The following is a 19,486-nucleotide window of genomic DNA, read 5'->3' as shown; positions in this document are numbered from 1 at the left end:
CTTCATGCCTGATGCCACACATACCCGGGGACCCCTCTTCAGTCCCAACACCACCAGGACAGTCCCCAACTCCACAGCACATCACATACCTCCTCCCTGAAGCCACGTGCAGGAGTACACCTGTACCATTTACCTTGAATGTGGGTGAAGACCTCTGCTTCCTATGCTTCTGTAGCCTGTCTCCCACTAGGACACTCGGGTATGGGCCTGCCCTTTAGTGACAGCAGCTCATGGTGACCTTTGATCTCCTCATCCTGATCAACAGATTTCGTTACATTTCACACCACATGCTCCATTCCATAGGGGTCAATGCCTCTCTTTGCAACCCCTGACTTTAAGGCATATACAGAAAGGTGGTAGGTTTTCTGTGATTCAACCACGTGCTGCATATCTAAGGTGTGCACCTTTCATTTTTAGGGTGTGTATTCAGCCCTGGGGCTAATGGGACTCAATCTATTATTATGTGTATTTCTTTCCAAAACTTGAAGCCATCTGGAATAGCAAGCAAAACATTTTCATGTTAGAGAAACAGGTTATGGGAACTGAAATCTTTCTCTTAAGAGAAAAATTAGAGAAACTGAAAGGGTAGCAAATATCTCTTACTTTTAACAGACACCTGGCAATTAAAATCCTGAAGAGTACAGCTTTATATGCTGTACCTATAGACATGCATTATAGTGTGGATGTACATGTCACATACATGCACAATACATATGCATTGATACACATGTGTACATATGTATACATGTATGTGTATTAGCTATAATGCTAATATTAGAAAATGGAGTCTTTTATGACATTCAGATTTCTTAATCAGAGCTCGAAGACAAACTGCAGGGGAAAATCGGTGGATTTTACCATGGCAAGATAAAAGATTTCTGTAAGGGAGGAAGAGAGTCTACAGGAAGTGGCTATAGCCTCTAAAGCCAGCCAAGGCTGATGGTCTAGGATAGTAGGAAAGTCGTGCACATCTGTGGGGGAAGAAAGCACATGAGGAAAGAAGAAAACAGAACAGGCCATCCACAGAGCAAAACCTGCAGGGCCAAAACAAATACAACGTATCAGAGGCCCCACCTCCTAACCAAGGAAAGGGTAAAGGCAAGAATAACACCAAGAGGCCACCAGCCTCCCATCAGATGGGCAGGACCATGGCGGCTCCTAGCACATGAGCCTTGGTCCTGTGCTAGGGAGGAGGTAGGCCAAACTTGGTGGACATGCCAAGACCCAGGGTGTCTGCCCCTCAGCCCGGCCCCCAGGACAGGCCAGCTGAGCATTCACAATCTACAATGGCGTCTGCAGGAAGGTACCGTGGCCACTCTACACACATCTGAGAATGCCACAAACACACAGAACCACGCTGCACAGTTCTCAAACACACAGATCCCTAATAGCATGTTTGGGCGCCAGGCTAGGAAAACCTAGATTAAATGTCCAGGGAAACAGGAGTGGGAAAAGTAGGGGTGATGGGAATGGCCCCACCAGGGGAAGTGGAGATGGTGCCAGTCACAATCCTGAGGTGCTGGTTCCCACATCAAAATGAGGGGAGATGAGAGAGACAACAGCAGGAGCTTCCTTTTGCTCTGATGCACTCATTCTGAAAGCCCTTTCTGTGTTGTAGCAGGTTCTGCATCACCATAACTGAGCACCTGAGACTCAGTAATTTACAAAGAACAGAACTTTAGTCAGCTGACGGTTCTGTGGGCTGGGAAGTCCAAGGGCATGCCCTGGCTTCCACCAAGGGCTCTCGTGTTGTGGCAGAGACACTCGAGGGAGACATAGGCAAAGAGACAGAATCAGAGGGGCATCCTGCCTCCTAATAACCCACTCTTGGGAACTAATGCATTCCCAGAACTCATCCAGGCTTCCCAGAGGGAGCACTCACTCACTACCATGAGAACATCACTGAGCCACCCAGAGGGCAGAGTCCTTGTGACCAAACACCTCCCAGCCCTGCCACACTGGGGACCACATTTCCACATGAGCTTTGGTGAGGACAAACTGTATACAAAGCATGGTACCGACCGCTTTGGAATTCACGCACCTATCAAGTGTACAGTTAACTCTCAGTGATTTCAGATTCACAGATGTCAAGTACAAGGAAAATGGTCTGGAATTGTTTTTATATATAAACAAACAAGCTGTCTCTAGCAAGCTGGAGGCCAGCAGCTGCTCTAGGTGACGCATCTGTTAGGCATTTCCCACAGGCGTGCTGAGTCTGGCTGTAATTTTAGAAGTCTGTGCACGCGCTCACTGCCTTGTCGGTCACTAACCTGCATGCCAGACTGAGCAGCTCTTCTCTGCGGGGGAAGAGGTTCTTGCGCTTTTGAGCACCAATGCATCTTCTAACAGCTCCATCTTCTTGCTGAACTGCACTTCTAAAATGGGGATAACCTCTGGCATCTTGGCAGATATCAAACGATAGGCCATGTCTGGCTTTCCAATAAACCGCTGGCGGATGCTAATTTCATAAGGTGAGTGGACCTTGATGTCATCCACGTCTTCTCTTTCAAATCTGTGCATGAGCAAAGAACTGGAGTCATGTATTTCCAACCCAGACACAAGGACGGTGAGCCTCCCTGGTTTAACGTGAGACTCTGTTCTGTGGGAAATAATGGCAGGAATTTTTATCAGTATCCCTTCTTTCCCAAAGGGTTCACAACTGGTCATGGAGACATCTTCCCTGGGCTTTGTTTCCAGTGGTGTCTTCCAAAGCTTGGAGCTAAAGGGCCACCAAGAAGGAGATTCCAGTTCTGTCAGCAATCTGAAAAAGCAAACAAAACATGGAAAACTGGATCAGTTCATTTTTAAGGAGTAATACTTTCTTTTTGGAAAACAGTTTTAACCTTTGTAAAGCATGTTGCCATTTTACTCTACTTCATTTCCACAAGCACTCCATGAAGCAGGAAGCACGGGGACTTTTATCTCCAGTGTGAGAAGAGAAAGCTGGGGGCCAGGGCAGTGAGAACATTCATCTAGATGCAAAGCCAACCAGCAAAAAGACAGCAAAAATGCACACCTTCTGCCTAGAGTATCGCTCTGCCCACACCCTGCTGCCTTGATCCGGGTCATCTTGTTCAAAATGAAACCTGTACTTACTGTCTAGGGAGCTATCTAACAGACCTTTCTGCAGTGATGGAATGTTCTACGTCTGCACTCTCCATACTGTAGGAGGCATACGTGACAACTGAAGCTCTCCCTAGCAGGCCCCTTCCCCCAGCCTCAGCCAGACCCAGCATTAGAGTGCTTCCCCACCACCCACACTCTCAACACCCACTCTCGTCCGCATGCTCCAGATTCCTGTTGGTGCCGACCGCACCTCCTCCTCAGAGTACACTCTGCACCCTGTCTTTCAGCCTCTGCTGGGATTGGAGTCTAGTTAAGCATCTACATGTGTGGGGACAGAAGCTGAGGAGAATCCGGCACGTCTTGCAGGATGAATCTCCCTAGACTGGGAGGAAGGGCTACCTTTACTAGCCAGGAAGTTTCTGTGGCCTTCAGGGACTCAGCGTCCCCACCTTCTGCAGACTGCAGCCATGCATCTACAATGGGGTTCTCAGGGTCCCGTTCCTTCTCGGTCATGCCCTCAATGTCACAGCAGATGCCATGCACAGTTAGAATTCAGCCATCTGCAGCAGGAGACTCCAGATTCTGTTTTCAGAAAGCTCTGTCCTGCAGCTACAGGAGCTAAGGGCTTCCCTTGGGGCAGATCCAGAAACGTCCAGGCTGTTCCTGGAGCACCCTGAGTTCATTTGTTTCTTTCCCCATGCTGCCCAGCGGGGTGACTGCATCAGTCAGGGTTCTCCAGAGAACAGAATCAGTGCGTATGTTGCGGGGAGAGAAGGATGGGCTCATTTGAAGGAATGGCTGCCATGGTTGTGGTATTGCACCTAAGCTAACTGCCATGGGCCAGCCTATTAGAATTATTAGCAAGATTACATGGGGAAAATCACGGCTACTTTCACTAACTTCCAGTTGAATGTGGCATTTCCTTCCATCCTGAATGTAGACAGCTTCAGTATTAGTCGAACCTTTGACTGTCACCAACAGAAATCTCATCACATTAGTTATTGCAGATCTCAATATATCACATTAACCCCTGCTTTAAAATAACTGCAGTTACTACACCTGCCGTTGGCTTCAGTATCCCACACATCAATAGGAAGACATCATATGACCTCAGCAAGAGTTTACAGTACACATCCTGCATTTATTATAGGCCATTCTTAGTCAAGATTATGTATCATTATCCAAATTAAAACAAAACGTGCACAGTCAGTTTGCTGACTGGCGTCTGGGATTTTGATGAAGGTAGATGAGTGAGCACTCCGTGGCCTCCTTGCCCTGACTTATCTCTAAGTGACTAAGATTTTTGGTGCAGTAGATGGATGTGAAATGTCAAAGTGGTGCCCTGTGCTGGCTGCACCCAAGATGGTCTGTTTTAGTTGCCAAGAGCCACACTCACATGTTTTCTTTTACAGTGATGACTTTAGGTTTTCTTTTACAGTGATGACTCCTAGCCCTATAGTGAAGGTCTAGGGATGAACGTGGAGACTTCTGATTCCAAAATCAGGCCATAGACACAAGCTGGCTCTGCTCCTCCAACTGAAAACCAGAAACAAAGGCACAGCACCAGCAATATCCCAGAACTCAAATGTGAGAATGGGATGGCCCCTGGAGCCACAGAGAAAGGAACAATTCCGAGCAGAGACTAAGAGAATTGAACTTCCACATCTGAGACGTCCTTCATCTGGAGAAAGTTCCCCTGACTCACAGTCTCTAACCTGGAAAAAGTGAGATCGAGGTGAACAACCTGCTTCCCTGCCTCTTGGGCTCCCTAGCAGGAGGTCTGCTCCCACCTCAACCCATGGGAAGCACTGCCAAGGGAGAAACGTCCCTGAGCACAGCCAGAAACAGTGGGGCACGGCAGGACCAGGACGCTCAGCCCTGGGTGCTGTGCACGATAACTCGGCCTAAGGAGACACCTAGAGCTGCTGTTGGGCAGCACCACGCCACGGGAGGTGCAATCCCCAGGACCCCAGGCATAAGCCCCTCACCAGCCTCTCCACATGATTGGGACATCCCCTCCAAGACCTACCCCATTTCAGACAGGCAGCACCCTGTTTGCTGGAAATACACGTGGGCAGAGCCACCACCATCAGGGCACTGCTGAGGATGGTCAGAGGCTTCTGAGCAGGCAGAAGGACAGGCAGGAGCCTGATCTAAATGGCCGGGGCCGGGTCCAGAAATATTCTGTGTATCAAAGTGGCACCTGGTCACGCACAGGGGATTTTCTTAAAGGTGACTAATTTGCAAATTAGATCTTAAAGGAAACTGATATTGAAAAAGAAAGAAGAAAAATCATACTCATACCTAGGAATCTCAAAACTGAAAGGGGACTGAAGGTCCTCTGGGCTGGGGTCCAATGTGAGTCATGTTACACAATCTAAGAGATGAGAGACGCACTGCTCATGTGACAACTTACTAGGCTTTCAACAACTGTATATAGTCAGAAGTGTTGCTTTTATTAAGCCAAATTTTCTTTCCTATTACTTTACCACTGTTGATAAAAAAAAGCCACACTCTGTAATATATTTTAAGAGATTTATTCTGAGCCAAATGTGAGGACCATGACCAGTGACACAGCCTCAGGAGGTCCTGCGAACATGTGCCCAAGGTAGTTGGGTTACAGCTTGGGTTTATATGTTTTAGTGGGACATAAGACATCAATCAATGCATTGGTTCAGTCTGGAAAGACAGGACAACGCAAAGCAGATGCTTACAGGTCACAGGTAGATTCAAAGATTTTCTGATTGGCAATTGGTTAAAAGATGGTTTTCCCCTGGCGTTGGGCCACTCAGTGGCCCAGGTTCTCCTCCAATTGAGACAAACTCCACGTCGTTCTGCTGGTTGGTGGCCTGCAGGCGAGCTGGTGCCTGTGGGTGCATTCCTGTCACCTTTAGTTAAGAGTTATTATCTAAAAACCTGGACTCCCAGCATGGGCACAAAGTGAGACTCTATCTCTACAAAAAATTAAAAAAACTAGGCTGGGTACGGTGGCTCACGCCTGTAATCCCAGCACTTCAGGAGGCCGAGGTGGATTACTTGAGGCCCAGGAGTTCGAAACCAGCCCGGCCAACATGGCAAAACCCTGTCTCTACTAAAAATTCAAAAATTAGCTGGGCATGGTGGTGTGCGCCTGTTATCCCAGCTACTCAGGAGGCTGAGGTGGGAGAATTGCTTGAATCCAGAAGGCAGATGTTGCAGTGAGCCGAGATCACGCCACTGCACTCCTGCCTGGGTGACAGAGTGAGACGCCATCTCAAATAAAAGAAAAAAAGAAAAAAAAGTAAACAAAACTAGCCAGACATGGTAATGCATGCCTGTGGTCCAGGTACATGGGAGGCTGAGGTGGGAGGATCACTTAAGCCCAGGAGGTGGAGGCTGGAATGAGCTGTGATCGCGCCACTGCACTCCAGCCCAAGTGACGGAGTAAGACTCTGTCTCAAAAAGTAAATAAATAAAAACCTGGAATCAACTGAAAGGAGTGTCTGGCCTGGAGATAAGGGGAGGCCAAGGTTGTTATGGAGATGAGGTCTTATAGGTGGCCGTACTTAGAGATGACAGATGGCAAGTGTTTCCTATTCCAACCTTCAGGAGGAGGAGGGCACAATGAGGCATGTCTGACCTCCTCCTTCTTTTCATGGTCTGAACTAGTTTTTCAGGATTACTTTGGAATCCCCTTGGCCAAGATGGGATCCATTCAGTCAGCTGGGGTGCTCAGGATTTTACTTTTGGTTTATACAACTAAAGGACCTAGTTTAGCTTTCTAAAGAAAAAGGTCTCAAGTGACAGCCATCAGTTATTTTAGGCAGTCTTGGTCAGCTTTCCTCTCCAGGCAAAACACTTTTGATTCCCTCTCACGGGTCCTGGTTTTAGTCCTCTCAATTTCCTGTGACCCCCTCATTTCCTCAGTGTTCCCCTCAAAGGCCTGCAATGCTCCTGTGCCTCCTGAAGGAGCAAGACAGGCCACCAGCTCTGATCACAGTGCCATGAGGTGACCCACCAAGCACACAATGACATGGGTGCACGCACTTTAAAAATCTCTATCCAGCCACTGCAGAAAACAGCATGGAGGCTCCTCAAAAAATTAACGAGGAACCGTTTTGGAAGTGCTGGAAAGGGAAGGGCGTGGTCTCTTTAAATGATATGGAAGAGGGGAAGGGAAATGCTGGGTAGAGGAGGGCGTGGTCCCTGGCTAGGGCTCCACCCTTACGGATGGACAGATGGAGGAAGGTGAGGATAGGCATTTTTGTTTTCCTGCCCAAATGCACTTCCCAAGACCACCCTGGCCTGCCACATCCCCATCCTGTGCCTATAAACACCCTGAGACCCTAGCAGGCAGACACACAGGTGGCCAGACCTCAAGAGGAGCACATCAGCAGAGGGACACAAGGGCGGCTGGATGTCGAGAGGAATGCATAGGCACCAGCACGGCTGTAGGCCACCAACTGGCAGAATGATGCAGAGTTTGGCTGGGGCAGTTGGAGGAGAGCCCAGGCCACTGAGTGGCCCAACTCCAGGGGAAAACCATCTCCCTTCGGGCTTCCCCATCTGCTGAGAGCTACTTCCACTCAATAAAACCTTGCACTTATTTTCCAAGCCCACGTGCAATCTGATTCTTCTGGTACACCAAAGCAAGAATCCCAGGATACAGAAAGCCCTCTGTCCTTGCAACAGGGTAGAGGGTCTAATTGAGCTGGTTAACACAAGCCACCTACAGATGGCTAAACTAAAAGAGCACATGGTAGCACACACCCATTGGGGCTCCAGGAGCAGTAAACATCCACCCCTAGACGCTGTCGTGGGGTCGGAGACCCACAGCCTGCCTGTCTGTATGATCCCCTGGAGGTTTGGGCAGCAGGGCACTGAAGCTGGCCAGCCACGGCTTCAGTGGCTGGCTTCAGTGCCCTGTCGAATGCCCTGTGAGGGGGACAAGGGAACCTTTCCTATTTCAGAACCACCATGGTTTTGCAATCCTGCTTGTGGGTTTACACCTGTTCCATGGTGAGCAGGCCTATGTAAAACTGCCTCCAACATGAGGAAGCTGAGAGGCTGCAGAAAGAGGATGACAGACCCCGCTTCTCAGAAGGAAGCATCAAACAGCGACTTATGGACAGGAAGGCAGGTCTGTGTCTTAGGCAGCAGTGAGATGAGACAGTGGATCCCATGCCATGGCCCCCAGACCCAGGGCTTCTGCACCACAGGGGACATATGTGTAGGACAGACCCCGCAGGAAAAGATAAGAATGCCCCGTGAACCTGCCCAAGGGCAGGGTATGTGGTTAAGTACCTGCCCTTACACAAGGAACAATAAGTGAGGTAGAAATCTTAGAGGCATCCCCGGAAATGGGGTTAATCAGATGTTAACAAGGCTGATTAGTATCCAAGATGGAGTTGCTTTAGCCTCCACAATAGCCAAAGGAAATAAAATCAGTATCTCAAAGCGACACCAGCACTCCCATGTTCACTGCAGCATGCTTCACTATAGCCAAGGCATGGAAACCACGTGTCCATCCACAGACGAATGGATTGAGAAAATGGAACAGTACTGACACCAAGTTAGAGAAAAGCTTGTTTACTTGAACATAATTATTGCTTTGCTTGAGTCTGTAGATTATGAAAAATGCCTTGGGAAAACAGGACCTTCAACAGAAATAAAAGAAAATACACCAACCAACAATTCTGGGAACCAACAACTCACTCCGGGACTCAACAGCTCTGGGAACCAACAGCTCTGGGAATGGGCTGACCAGCCTGGTAAGAATAGGCTGATGGTGCCTGCAGAAGGCCACAAGGCATCTGTCCTCCATCTGACCAAGAAAGCAAGGATTAACTGCCCATCTGAGACTCTGCAGGTTTCACAAGGGTGCTTTAATCATCTCCCCTAATTTCCCTTAAAAACCCCTGATCTGGAGTCACAACTCCAGGGGAGGTGATCTTTGAAAACAAGTCTACCACCCAGAGGTTGCTGGCTTCCTTAATAAAGCTAACTTTCCTTTCACCAAAGCTCATCTCTTGGATTTTGGCTTTCAAGCAATGAGTGGCCGAGACCCGAGTTCGGGTACAAAAATATAGTGTCTATATGCCATGGAATTTTATTCAGCCATAAAAAAGAAGGAAATCCTGCCATTTCACCAAGATGGACAGACCTGGAGCACATTATGCTGAGTGAAAGGCACCAGAGAGAAAAACCCTGCATGACGCATGTGGAACCTAAAGAAGCCAAACTCACAGAAACAGAGAGAGGGGCAGGTGTGGGGCGGGTGGGGAAGCGGGGAGAGAGTGGCCAAGGGCACCAGCTTCGGTTACGGGATGAATGAGCTCTGGGCAGTAATGACATGGTAGGTGCAGCTCTCCATACTAATAGTACACTTGAAATCTGCCAAGAACACAGATCTTAGGTGTCCTTAACATTCTCAAGGAAAAAAAGAAAAAGGGAACAAAATGACAGGCATGTGACATGAGAGACGTGTTCATGGGTATGACTGTGATGGTGACTTCACAGTGGGTACAAACATTGCATCACCAAGCCACATGCCTGAAATATACACAGGTTTTCTCAGCAATACCTCAACAAGGCTGAAAAAATAATTATACTTAAAAACAAAGTTTCGGCTGGGCACGGTGGCTCACGCCTGTAATCCCAGCACTTTGGGAGGCCGAGGCAGGTGGATCACGAGGTCAGGAGATCGAGACCATCCTGGCTAACACGGTGAAACCCCGTCTCTACTAAAAAATACAAAAAAATTAGCCGGGTGCAGTAGCGGGCGCCTGTAGTCCCAGCTACTCGGGAGACTGAGGCAGGAGAATGGCAGGAAGCTGGGAGGTGGAGTTTGCAGTGAGCAGAGATCGTGCCACTGCACTCCAGCCTGGGAGACAGAGTGAGACTCCGTCTCAAAAAAAAAAAAAAAAAAGTCTTTATGTAATTGGCCCCATTCCTTCGCATTGTTTTTCTGACCTGCTTTTCAAAATCCTGTGTCAGATTTGTCTTTTTCCTGTGTCTGTTCTGTTTCTTGCATGTCCTGGAGGCTGGGAGTCCTGCCTGTGGGCCTGGAGAAGGCACCAAGGCTGCCTGCACCTGAAGGGACCGGCGTGGGCAAAGGCCAGGTGGTCTCCGACACTGCGACCTGCAGTCCTGCCAGGCTGACGACCTCAATCCTCCTGCCTGGCGGGAAAGAGCTCTGAGCACCAGCACTAAGAAGGAATGGGACATGAATGCAGGCAGGCACAGGGCCTCACTCTGATGTGCTCCTCGGCACATAAGAATGGGGGTGCCGAGGATCAGCTGAGAGAGCGCCTGGCCGGTGGTGGGGCCTATGGTGGCCAGGACAGGTAGTGGGACAGGTGGTGGGGCTGGCGCAGGGTGGCAGGCTACTTCTGGGAGATAGCTGCTGAGCAGGAGAGAGACGTGGCAGTGCAGGCCGACGCAGGTGAACATAGGGCAGCCTGTCCCACGAGAGTGGGCGACATGGGGCGGGCTCTTCTTCAGCGCACAATCAAAGCCACAGTGTTCAGGGACTACTAAAGGGGCCCAGGGGCTGGGTCAGATGCCAGCACTGTGGGGGGAACTCTTGTTTCTCTGGCTCAGCCAGTCTTTGGGTCACCTACTACATTTCCAGAAGAAGGGACAGGCCCATCACTTGGTGCCTGGCTCATTTCCCAGCAGGAGTCAATAGCAAACACGGGGGCTCTGGGTCCATGCCGTGGATAATCGTGTGCCTTGGCAGCCTCCTCCCAATCTCCCTCTACACAGTCTCTGGGTGCACACAACGCTGGCACTGATGCCACATGGCCACGCAGAAACTCGGCTGGGCACAGAAAAAGATGCTCCTTCTCCATGGCATTTGTTTTGTCTGTGACTGGGAGGAGGACGACACCCAGGAAGCAGGGAAAGCCATATTGTGCACCCACAGCCTCCCCTCCAGGACCGCAGCACCCTCGCCTATGGCCAGGGCTCAGTCCTCTGCGAATATCCCCAGGCCGTCCCCTGCAGACACTCTCACGGTCCAGCCCAGGGACACCTCTCAGCAGCGAGCCAGGGCAGGGAGAAGCCAGGACGGAGGCACCGTGGGGAGGGCTCCAGAACCCCACAGGCCAGAGGGCAGAGGGCCGGTCCCAGCTCGCCAGTGCACGTGCCTCCCAGGAGGCCGTGATGGTCACATTAGTGTCCACATAGCGGGGCCACGAGGCCCAGTCGTCAAGCACTACTCTGCACGTGTCTGTGATGGTGTGTGTCCATGAGATTAAATAGAAATTGGCGGACTCCTAGGAAAGCAGCTGGGCCTGTAATGCGGGCAGGCCCCGTGCAACCTGCTGAAGGCCTTAAAACAACAAGAACTGATCCGAGCAACAGAGTCATGGCCTTCGGCCTGCAACTGTCCCTGGGGCTCCAGCTGCTGGCCCCCTGCAGACTCTGACCAGGGCAGAACACACATCTGCCATCGACACAGAGGAGGTGGGATTGTCGGGGGGCTCTGTCATCTTCGGCTGCAGCCTTGTGCCAGCAAAGCTTTGACTGAAAGGATCTCCTCTTAGTCAAGTACAAGATGTGACCTCAGTCCAACTAATCTGCATGCAATACTAACGCACCAATATGACCCCAGCTTAGGGCTGAGGGACAGTGGCCAATGCCAAGGCGGGATTCCAGGGACACAGAGTTTCTGCCCACTGAAGCTGTGGGTGCTGGGAGGAAGTTCTCATTTTCCTCTGAATAATCACAAAACGAGAAACAACATGCTTCAAAACGACTTTTTAAGAAATAATAAAAGTAATTGAAAGCATGTAAAAACCTGAGCTATGTGTACTGAAACACACACACAGATGACACACACAAATACACAGACACAAACAGAAATACAGACGCACATACACATACAGATGACACAGACACACACACACATACACACACACGCGCGCGCTCTCAAGGACATGTCCTTAAAAAAGGGGCAGAGAGCAATAGAGAAGGATGGCAAACTCAACACACAGTTCTCCAAAGACAAAGGAAACAGACAAACACAGTGGCAGCCTGACACTGAAAAACGGGCAGACTGGCAAATCCAGGAAGGTGGATAGTATGCCAGCAGTGGCATGCTGAGAGACCATGCAATTAGGATGCCAGAGCCCTATGGGGTGATGAGGAGGGAGTACCAGCACCCTCCCAGCAGGGGCAGGAAGAACCAGCAACACGCAGGCACAAGTCCATGTGGCACTGCACTGGGAGACCCTCGGCTCCCAGAAGAGGGACTGGATGGAACCTGAGGGCAGAGGGAGTAAACCTTCTACCTGAGCCAGAAAGCAGCCCCCCAAGACTCACGCTCCAGACAGGACCCCAGGACGAGGAACTGAGGGTCCCAGTAAAAAGCCCATGGCTGATACCTCAGCCCCACACACACCATCTCAGGAAAAACGACCGCGACAAAAAAGGCAATAAACAAGCACCTTGAAAACCCAGAAACCATAAGCAAAACAAGGCTATTAATAATATCCGAACAGAGAAGATGCTCAGGCCATGACGCAAGACCCGAAGGTTTTTCCAGGAAACTGGAGGAACACAAAAGGGTTCTAAGAAATTAGAAGTACAAATGATAAATGGTAGGAAGATAAAAACCAGAAACATACACTAGAATAGCAACACTAAAAGAAAGCCAAATAAGAAAGGAGTACCCAAACAGAAGACAGCAGGACTCAGAAAGCAAAAATGGGACTTGGAAAAAGAAAAGCATTCTTAAACAAACTGAAGAAATTTTCTGGACATACAGGATTTTCATACTAAGAAACATAACAGAAGAGCATAGCTCATGAACAAATGGCAGATGCTGACAGGAGACACCTCACTCACAGACACTGTCACCAAGACAGACCTCACTCCACCCTCTGTGACCTCAGAGGCCAGGGCCAGGGCCTCCCCATCACCACATAGGAGCCAGAAACAGAGGAGTGTGTACAGGAGGTCACAGCAGAGTCTCTGCTTGCTGGGTGTGGACTCAGCATGGTGCAGTGGACGGCAGTGGTGCCAGGCACCCAGTGAGCCAGCACTCACTCAGATCTCACTGTGTGTTTCCAGCAGAGTGCACAGTGTATTCACAGCCTCGCTTTCCGAGTGCTGCATCTTACTGTGCGTACCCACTAAGCGTGTACAGCAGGTGCACAGCCACGATCTCAGAATGCTGGATGTGTGGAAATATGGTGCACTGGCCTGGAACAGTGCCTGTGAGCCTCCACACATGTGCATCTTACTCTGTGTGTGCCTTGCAAAGTGTACATAGCAAGCCCACCTGTCCGCCACCTCCAGGTCTGACTCCATCTTGTCCAGGCCTCTCATGACGCTGTCCAGCTGCTGGCCCTGGTGGTGCAGGACCCTCGCCGTGTCCTCCAGGCGTTTCTGGGATCCGGCCATGAGTCCCGTCAGCTCCTCGCCCCGGGTCCTTGGGACAGATGCATCTGCCACGGCTCCAGGCTGAGACAGCAGCAGCTCCCTCCAGAAATGCTCGATGATGCTGAAGACCACATTTCGACTTGGCCGCAGGGAGCTGAACCAGTGCTTGGCATGGCCCTTCTCCAGGATGGTGATGGAGCTGAAGATAAAATGCGAAGCCTCCTTCTTGATCTCAACTATGCTGGAGAGGGGGAAGCTGACCAGAATCTCTCCAGTGCTGTCAGTCATGAACCTGAGCGACAGCGACGTTAAGGACAGTTGTCCAGTAACCCATCGCCTCTTGGGCTCCAGGTAGTAGGTGCACGGCCAGGTGTGGATGCAGACGTCCCTGCTCATCTGTTCCTGGGTCTGTCTGCGCCAAGGTCCAGGCCTCTTCTGCCTCTGAAGGAGAAGAGACAGTAACACTGTGCCGTCACCCGTGGACTGGAGACACAAGCAACCCCACAAGGATGCTGCCTCCCCTGCGGCTCTGGGCTCACACAGGCTGCAGCACATGGCTGACTCTTATCCACCTGTGGCTGCATGACGAAGCCCATGTACCCTCTCAGCAGGTGAAGGAGGAGCAGCCAGAGCAGGAGGCCTGGTTTGGAACCGGGACCCCTGAGTCCCAGACTCATGCCCATCACCCAGGCAGAGGGTTCACACTGTCATCCCCCTCACCACACTCTGTGCCCCTGCACCCAGCAAAGACACCCTGCTTGGATCAGTGTCCACTGCTGGATGAGACTTGAGGAGGACATCACTGGAGACTTTGCCAGGGCCCTGGGCCTCGGACCTCAGTCCCAGGATGTACTCAGACCGTTCCAAGGAGCGCTGTCTTTTGGCCATGATGTTCCCTCTAGATGCACATTCCCCTTTGGAAACTTCCATTCATCAACTTCATTGCATAGAGAAAACAATCCTTCAGACAAGTGTTTTCCCTTCTCATAACCACACCTAACCTTATAGCATTCTACATGAGGACACAGCCATCTGAGAACGCACAATATGTCGTCACACGCAGACCACAGGGTGTGCAACCACTGCAGGGAAGGAGGTGTGGCTGGACTGTGGGGGCTGCCTGGCTAGTCTCCCAAGTCCACAGAATGCCCATGTGGCCACGGATGGAGCCCCCACCCACTTTCTCCCACACCTGCCCTCCTTCCGGGGGCATGGCACTCAGCACATGGAGGGTGCCGCCTGCTCATCTGGCTGGAAGTCGTGAGAGGGGAAGGGCCCCATTTCATTAATTACCCTCCTTGGCAACAACCTGTCACTGAGTGAATGGGATGGATGTTTGGGGCTTTGAGATGTCTGTGCAGCTGGGCCCCTGGGGCATGGCTGAGGTGGCAGCCTTGACTGAATGTCCTATGACTGGACAGATTTGGTCCCAGCCAGGCTAATCAATGAGAAATCCCGCTGGAAGCCTAGACAGGATGAGACTGGGTGGATGTGGATGGGATGCACCTCTCCTCACATCCCTGAGTGTCCATGGCAGCTTCGGCCCAGACTGTTTTCCAGAATGCCTGCGTGGCGAGCAGCCTGGGGCTGTGACTGGTTTCTCCCTCTTGGCCAGAGAGAGGATGTGAGCCGGGTACTAAGGATGACGTCTCCTCTGGGGGTGGAGTAAGCAGGCTTGTCTTGCCAACATGCCCATTACAGTATGGGGAATTTCCTGAACCCGAGGCTCTCCAGCTGTGGCGCAGATCCACCATGTGTGTAGCATCCACCTGGGACCCAGGCAGACAGGACGCCTGCTGTGCCGAGATGGCTGAGACCATCAAGGCTGGGGCCTCCTACAGGAAGGTGGAAGCCATCTCAGACCCATGTAGCCCCTGGGTGATGTGTATGACATCTGCAAGGCCATTCTGCTCCGGGGTGTGGGTCCTTCACACCAGACTGCTCTCTGATGCCACTAAATATTTAGGCAGCAAATGCCACACACCCACTCTCAGCTCACAACACCCTAAGATGTTTCTATTTGGGGACATCAAGACTTTCTACAAATTTTATTTCGTTTGGCAAGTAAGCACATGAAAAGTTCAACATTAGGAGGTCAGGAAGATGGCTACATCTGGGGAAAGGGGAAGGCCCTGCAGGGGCCTCTGTGGGGCTGCTTCTGTCCACCCCTTGCCCTGGGTGCACTTGTGATTTTGCATGCTCTTTTGATTCGTTGGTATTTCTGTACGTAATGGTTCAATTAAAGGCTTATTGGATGTTTATAACAAACAATAGAAAATCACATTAAAATTAATAAACGCATGCATGACAGGTGTACCAGAACTAAATTTCAGCTGGGTGCTACAATTCCAAGAGCATTTCAAACCACTGCCTCAGGCAAAAGCCCAGGGAGAAGAGCACAGCCACACAGGCCACACAGATCCTGGCACGCTTCCTCTCACTGACAACACAAGTGCAGAGTCAGGGCAACCAGCTCCACCCGAGGCTGTGGGCTCAGGCAAGTGAGCAAGCCCCTCCCTCCCACCCCTATCCCTGAGTGGGGCTGACAGTTGTGTGGCCCCACAGCCTCATGAGGTCAGCAGGGCGCTCCCAGGTGCTTGGCACAGCACAGCCACTCCCCAAGGCAGGACTATTCCTGTGAGCACCCAGGAGCACCCACAAGCACTAGCTTGGCCTGGCAGGCAGGAGCACCTAGAGCCTGCCGTTTTCTTGAATCCACCTGTTTCATGACTGCCAGGGTGTCGCCACACCCAGGATCTGCCATTGGTCTCTCTGCTTTTAGTATCTGAACAGAGCTGGCCATAGACAACACCTAACCACAAAAGCTCACACAGAAGGGTGAGGAGGAAGGAGAGGAGGGGGAGGGAGGAAGAAGGGGAAGAGAGGAGGGGGAGGAAACTTCACTCGAAATGTGCTCAATATATACAAAAGTAAGGGGTCACATTAAAGCGAAATGACCCAACTCCTTCACAGCACAATGAATTTAACTTCTACGCTGATGTGGCTCAAGTATTCCATAAATACCTCCCAGTATTCCTCTTAAATCTCCGTAGAAAAGTCAGGACTGAATTTCCCAGACATGCATACATGCCAATCAGCTGTTGGTGTCCACCCTGTAGATCAGTCCAGATCGCCAGCTCTCATCGCTCGTGTGAACTGATCACTAATCACCAGTACAGCCAGCCCGCCACATCCTTGGGCTCCACATCCGTGGATTCAACAACGCACAGGTCAAAAAATACTAAAAAAAAAAAAAAAAAAAGCTGTCCCTGCACTGAACATACACAGACTGTTTTTCCTCTCTTTATTCCCTAAGCAACACAGCACAACTACCCCCACAGCACGCCACCGTGGCAGACTTGTAAGTGACAGAGATGACGTAAGGCTGATGGCAGGATGCACAGAGAGGACATGTGATACCACGCCACTTCACACCAGGGACCTGGGCATCTGCATGAGGTCCTGGGACCAAACCACAGGTACTGAGGGTCGACTGTACCTGAGATTAGGAGAAGCCGAAAAGGAAGCTGCTACATTAAGTAAGAGAATTCTATCATCAACACACAATAAGATACGAGACTTAGAAATAATAAAAATGTCAGAGTTCGAGGGACCCTGTAGACAACTTATTGTGGTGAAAGCTCAAGGAACCCAGGGCACCTTGGCTGACCCCGTCTCCCAACTCCAAGAAAGCAGCTCTTAGGATGTGGGTATCTAAGGAGACACAGGACACAGTCCAGGCACCAAGGGAGGTCCAGGGGAGCAGACAGATAGTGACATTCAAAGACCAGCAACGATGACACGGCCTGTGACTGCTACTGAGCAGTGAAGGGAGCAGGTGTCAGAGAACCTTCTGGAAGAGCCTGCAAGGCCTAGGACTGCCGGGAAGGCGAGCCTTCTGTAGTGTCGAACACGCAACGCAGGGGCAGCAAGGGGCCGAGGCCAGCAGTGACTACAGCACCTAGTCACAGAGGAGAGCCGGGGCTCAGGGAGGCTGGAGCCCACGGGAGGCCGGAGCCCACGGGAGGCCTTGTGAGAACCTGTCTCAGCCAGACTGCAGGGAACCCCAACATCAACAAACACAAAGCACCTCGCACTCTCCCTGCCCAGGAAGGCTCTGGGAGATTTAAGGCTGGCCTCCTCTTCTGGGGAGGGCCTGACAGGTGGGCTTGCAGCACACACCAAGGCCAAGCAGATCCATGGGTGGGCCAGAGCTGCTCTTCCTAGGCGACACCATCTCTCACCACCGGCAGGAGGCCAGAGGGAGCCCTAGGCAGCAGGTATCTCATTGCACCTTCCTCTGCAACGGGGGAATACTCATCTGAGCACCCCACATGGCCCCTCAGGAGACACAGAAGAGGGTGCCAAGACCTTCAGTACCATGGTCAACCCAGCTACACCCCCAGCATCCCCAGGGTCACAGCAAGGGCCCAGTGGGCCATACACAGGACCCACCCCCTCCAGGGCCACCCACTCCCCACCAGGGCCATGGTGAGGGTCCGGCAGGCCACACACAGAACCCATGATGCTGTTCTGCCACAGCAGATGCAAGGCCACCCAGCAGGCTCTGGACTATGGGGGCACAAAGATGTCTGCTGGCCAGGCGCGGTGGCTCACGCTTGTAATCCCAGCACTTTGGGAGGCTAAGGCGGGCGGATCACGAGTTCAGGAGATCGAGACCACAGTGAAACCCCGTCTCTACTAAAAATACAAAAAAATTAGCCAGGCGTGGTGGCGGGCGCCTGTAGTCCCAGCTACTCGGAGCGGCTGAGGCAGGAGAATGGCGTGAACCTGGGAGGTGGAGCTTGCAGTGAGCCGAGATCGCGCCACTGCACTCCAGCCTGGGTGACAGAGCGAGACTCCGTCTCAAAAAAAAAAAAAAGATGTCTGCTTCTCAGAATTAGGAGGAGGATAAACTACATCAGTCATGCTCCTCAAAGTCAGGCAAGCCAGTACCCACAGGAGGGGCCGTGGCCCTCCCTGCTCAGCCCTGGAGTTGCTGTGCCCATGCTCCTGGCCAAAGAGGCTGCCCAGACCTCAGCCATACCTGGCCTTTGAGGGGAGGGACCATGCCTCACCACCACCACCTCTATACAGAGAGCTAGACACAGCGTGGACAGTGAACATGTGCTGACCTTTGCTAAGCAGGCATGGTTGGGAGGTATTCCAGGAGTGTGGAGGGAAATTATGCACAATCTCCCCGGAGAAGTCCTGTTACTGGTGTTGCAGCACAGTTTACAGCTCTGGAAACATCACCTCACCTTCTGGACCTTTTTACCTACTGTTAAAATAACTAAGACCTAAGGTCACCAGCTCTAAAATGTTTCAAATTCAAAAGGAAAGCTGGGCATGCTGGTGTGCACCTGTGGTCCCAGCTACTCAGGAGGCTGAGGTAGGAGGATCACTTGAGCCTGGAGGGTCCAGGCTGCAGTGAGTCATGACTGTACCACTGCACTCCAGCCTGGGCAACAGAGTGAAATTCCATCTCTTTAAAAAAAGAAAAGAAAGAAGGGAAAAAAGACCAAAAAATTAGGACATGAACAACCAAGGCTCTTCTCGTTATCACATTTTAAACAATAAACATAAGGAAAGTATTCAAGTTTAACAACAACCCAGGAAGAAGCCAGAAGAGAAACTTGTAGCCACCCTTTTCCAACTGCAGGTTTCCAGGGCTTCTTTCCCATTAAACCTTAGTCAACGGAGATGCAGTGCAAGGACGGAAGCGAGGACACCCCATGGAACATCAGAAGCAGCCCAATCTTGGATATGGCCCCCATGCCGGCCAGCCATTCCCCTACCCGATGACACGCCTGGCCCCACACAGAGGCCACAGGAGAACGTGGTCCCTTTTCACCTCCAAGGCCAGACCCTCCTCCCAGGGCCCTGATCCCACCCTCTCTCTCTCAGCCCCAGGACCTCTCTGGCCCTCCCATGCCAGGCACTGCACTCTCCGTGAAGGACCACGCACAGTCTCTGTCACAACTACACAGCTCTGCTGGGGTGGAATGAAAGTGGCCACACCACACACAAGACACCAACATGGGGTGTGCCG

At 51.4% G+C, this 19,486-nt stretch overlaps 1 protein-coding gene across 7 annotated transcripts in view; it reads right to left on the bottom strand.

Moving 5' to 3' along the window:
* The window catches only part of SNAP47 (synaptosome associated protein 47), a 48,346-nt gene that overhangs the window by 22,729 nt on the left and 6,131 nt on the right, over positions 1–19,486 (bottom strand). For 4 of the 7 annotated variants that reach the window (XM_032137695.2, XM_032137700.2, XM_032137697.2 and 1 more), the window contains exons 2-3: positions 13,334–13,875; positions 2,271–2,761 (exon numbers count right to left, since the gene is read on the bottom strand). In XM_032137695.2, the coding sequence (XP_031993586.1) occupies positions 2,271–2,761; positions 13,334–13,875 (1,033 nt within the window). Of the gene's footprint in view, positions 1–2,270; positions 2,762–13,333; positions 13,876–16,458; positions 16,476–18,569; positions 18,726–18,797; positions 18,922–19,486 lie in introns of those variants that run through there. The other 3 variants (XM_058430533.1, XM_032137698.2, XM_032137699.2) reach the window with 3 other exon arrangements.

Source organism: Hylobates moloch, unplaced genomic scaffold, assembly GCF_009828535.3.
Source record: "Hylobates moloch isolate HMO894 unplaced genomic scaffold, HMol_V3 SCAFFOLD_18, whole genome shotgun sequence".
NCBI classification, from domain to species: domain Eukaryota; kingdom Metazoa; phylum Chordata; class Mammalia; order Primates; family Hylobatidae; genus Hylobates; species Hylobates moloch.
Note: the sequence above shows the minus strand (reverse complement) of the source record. Positions and strands in the feature narration are given on the sequence as shown.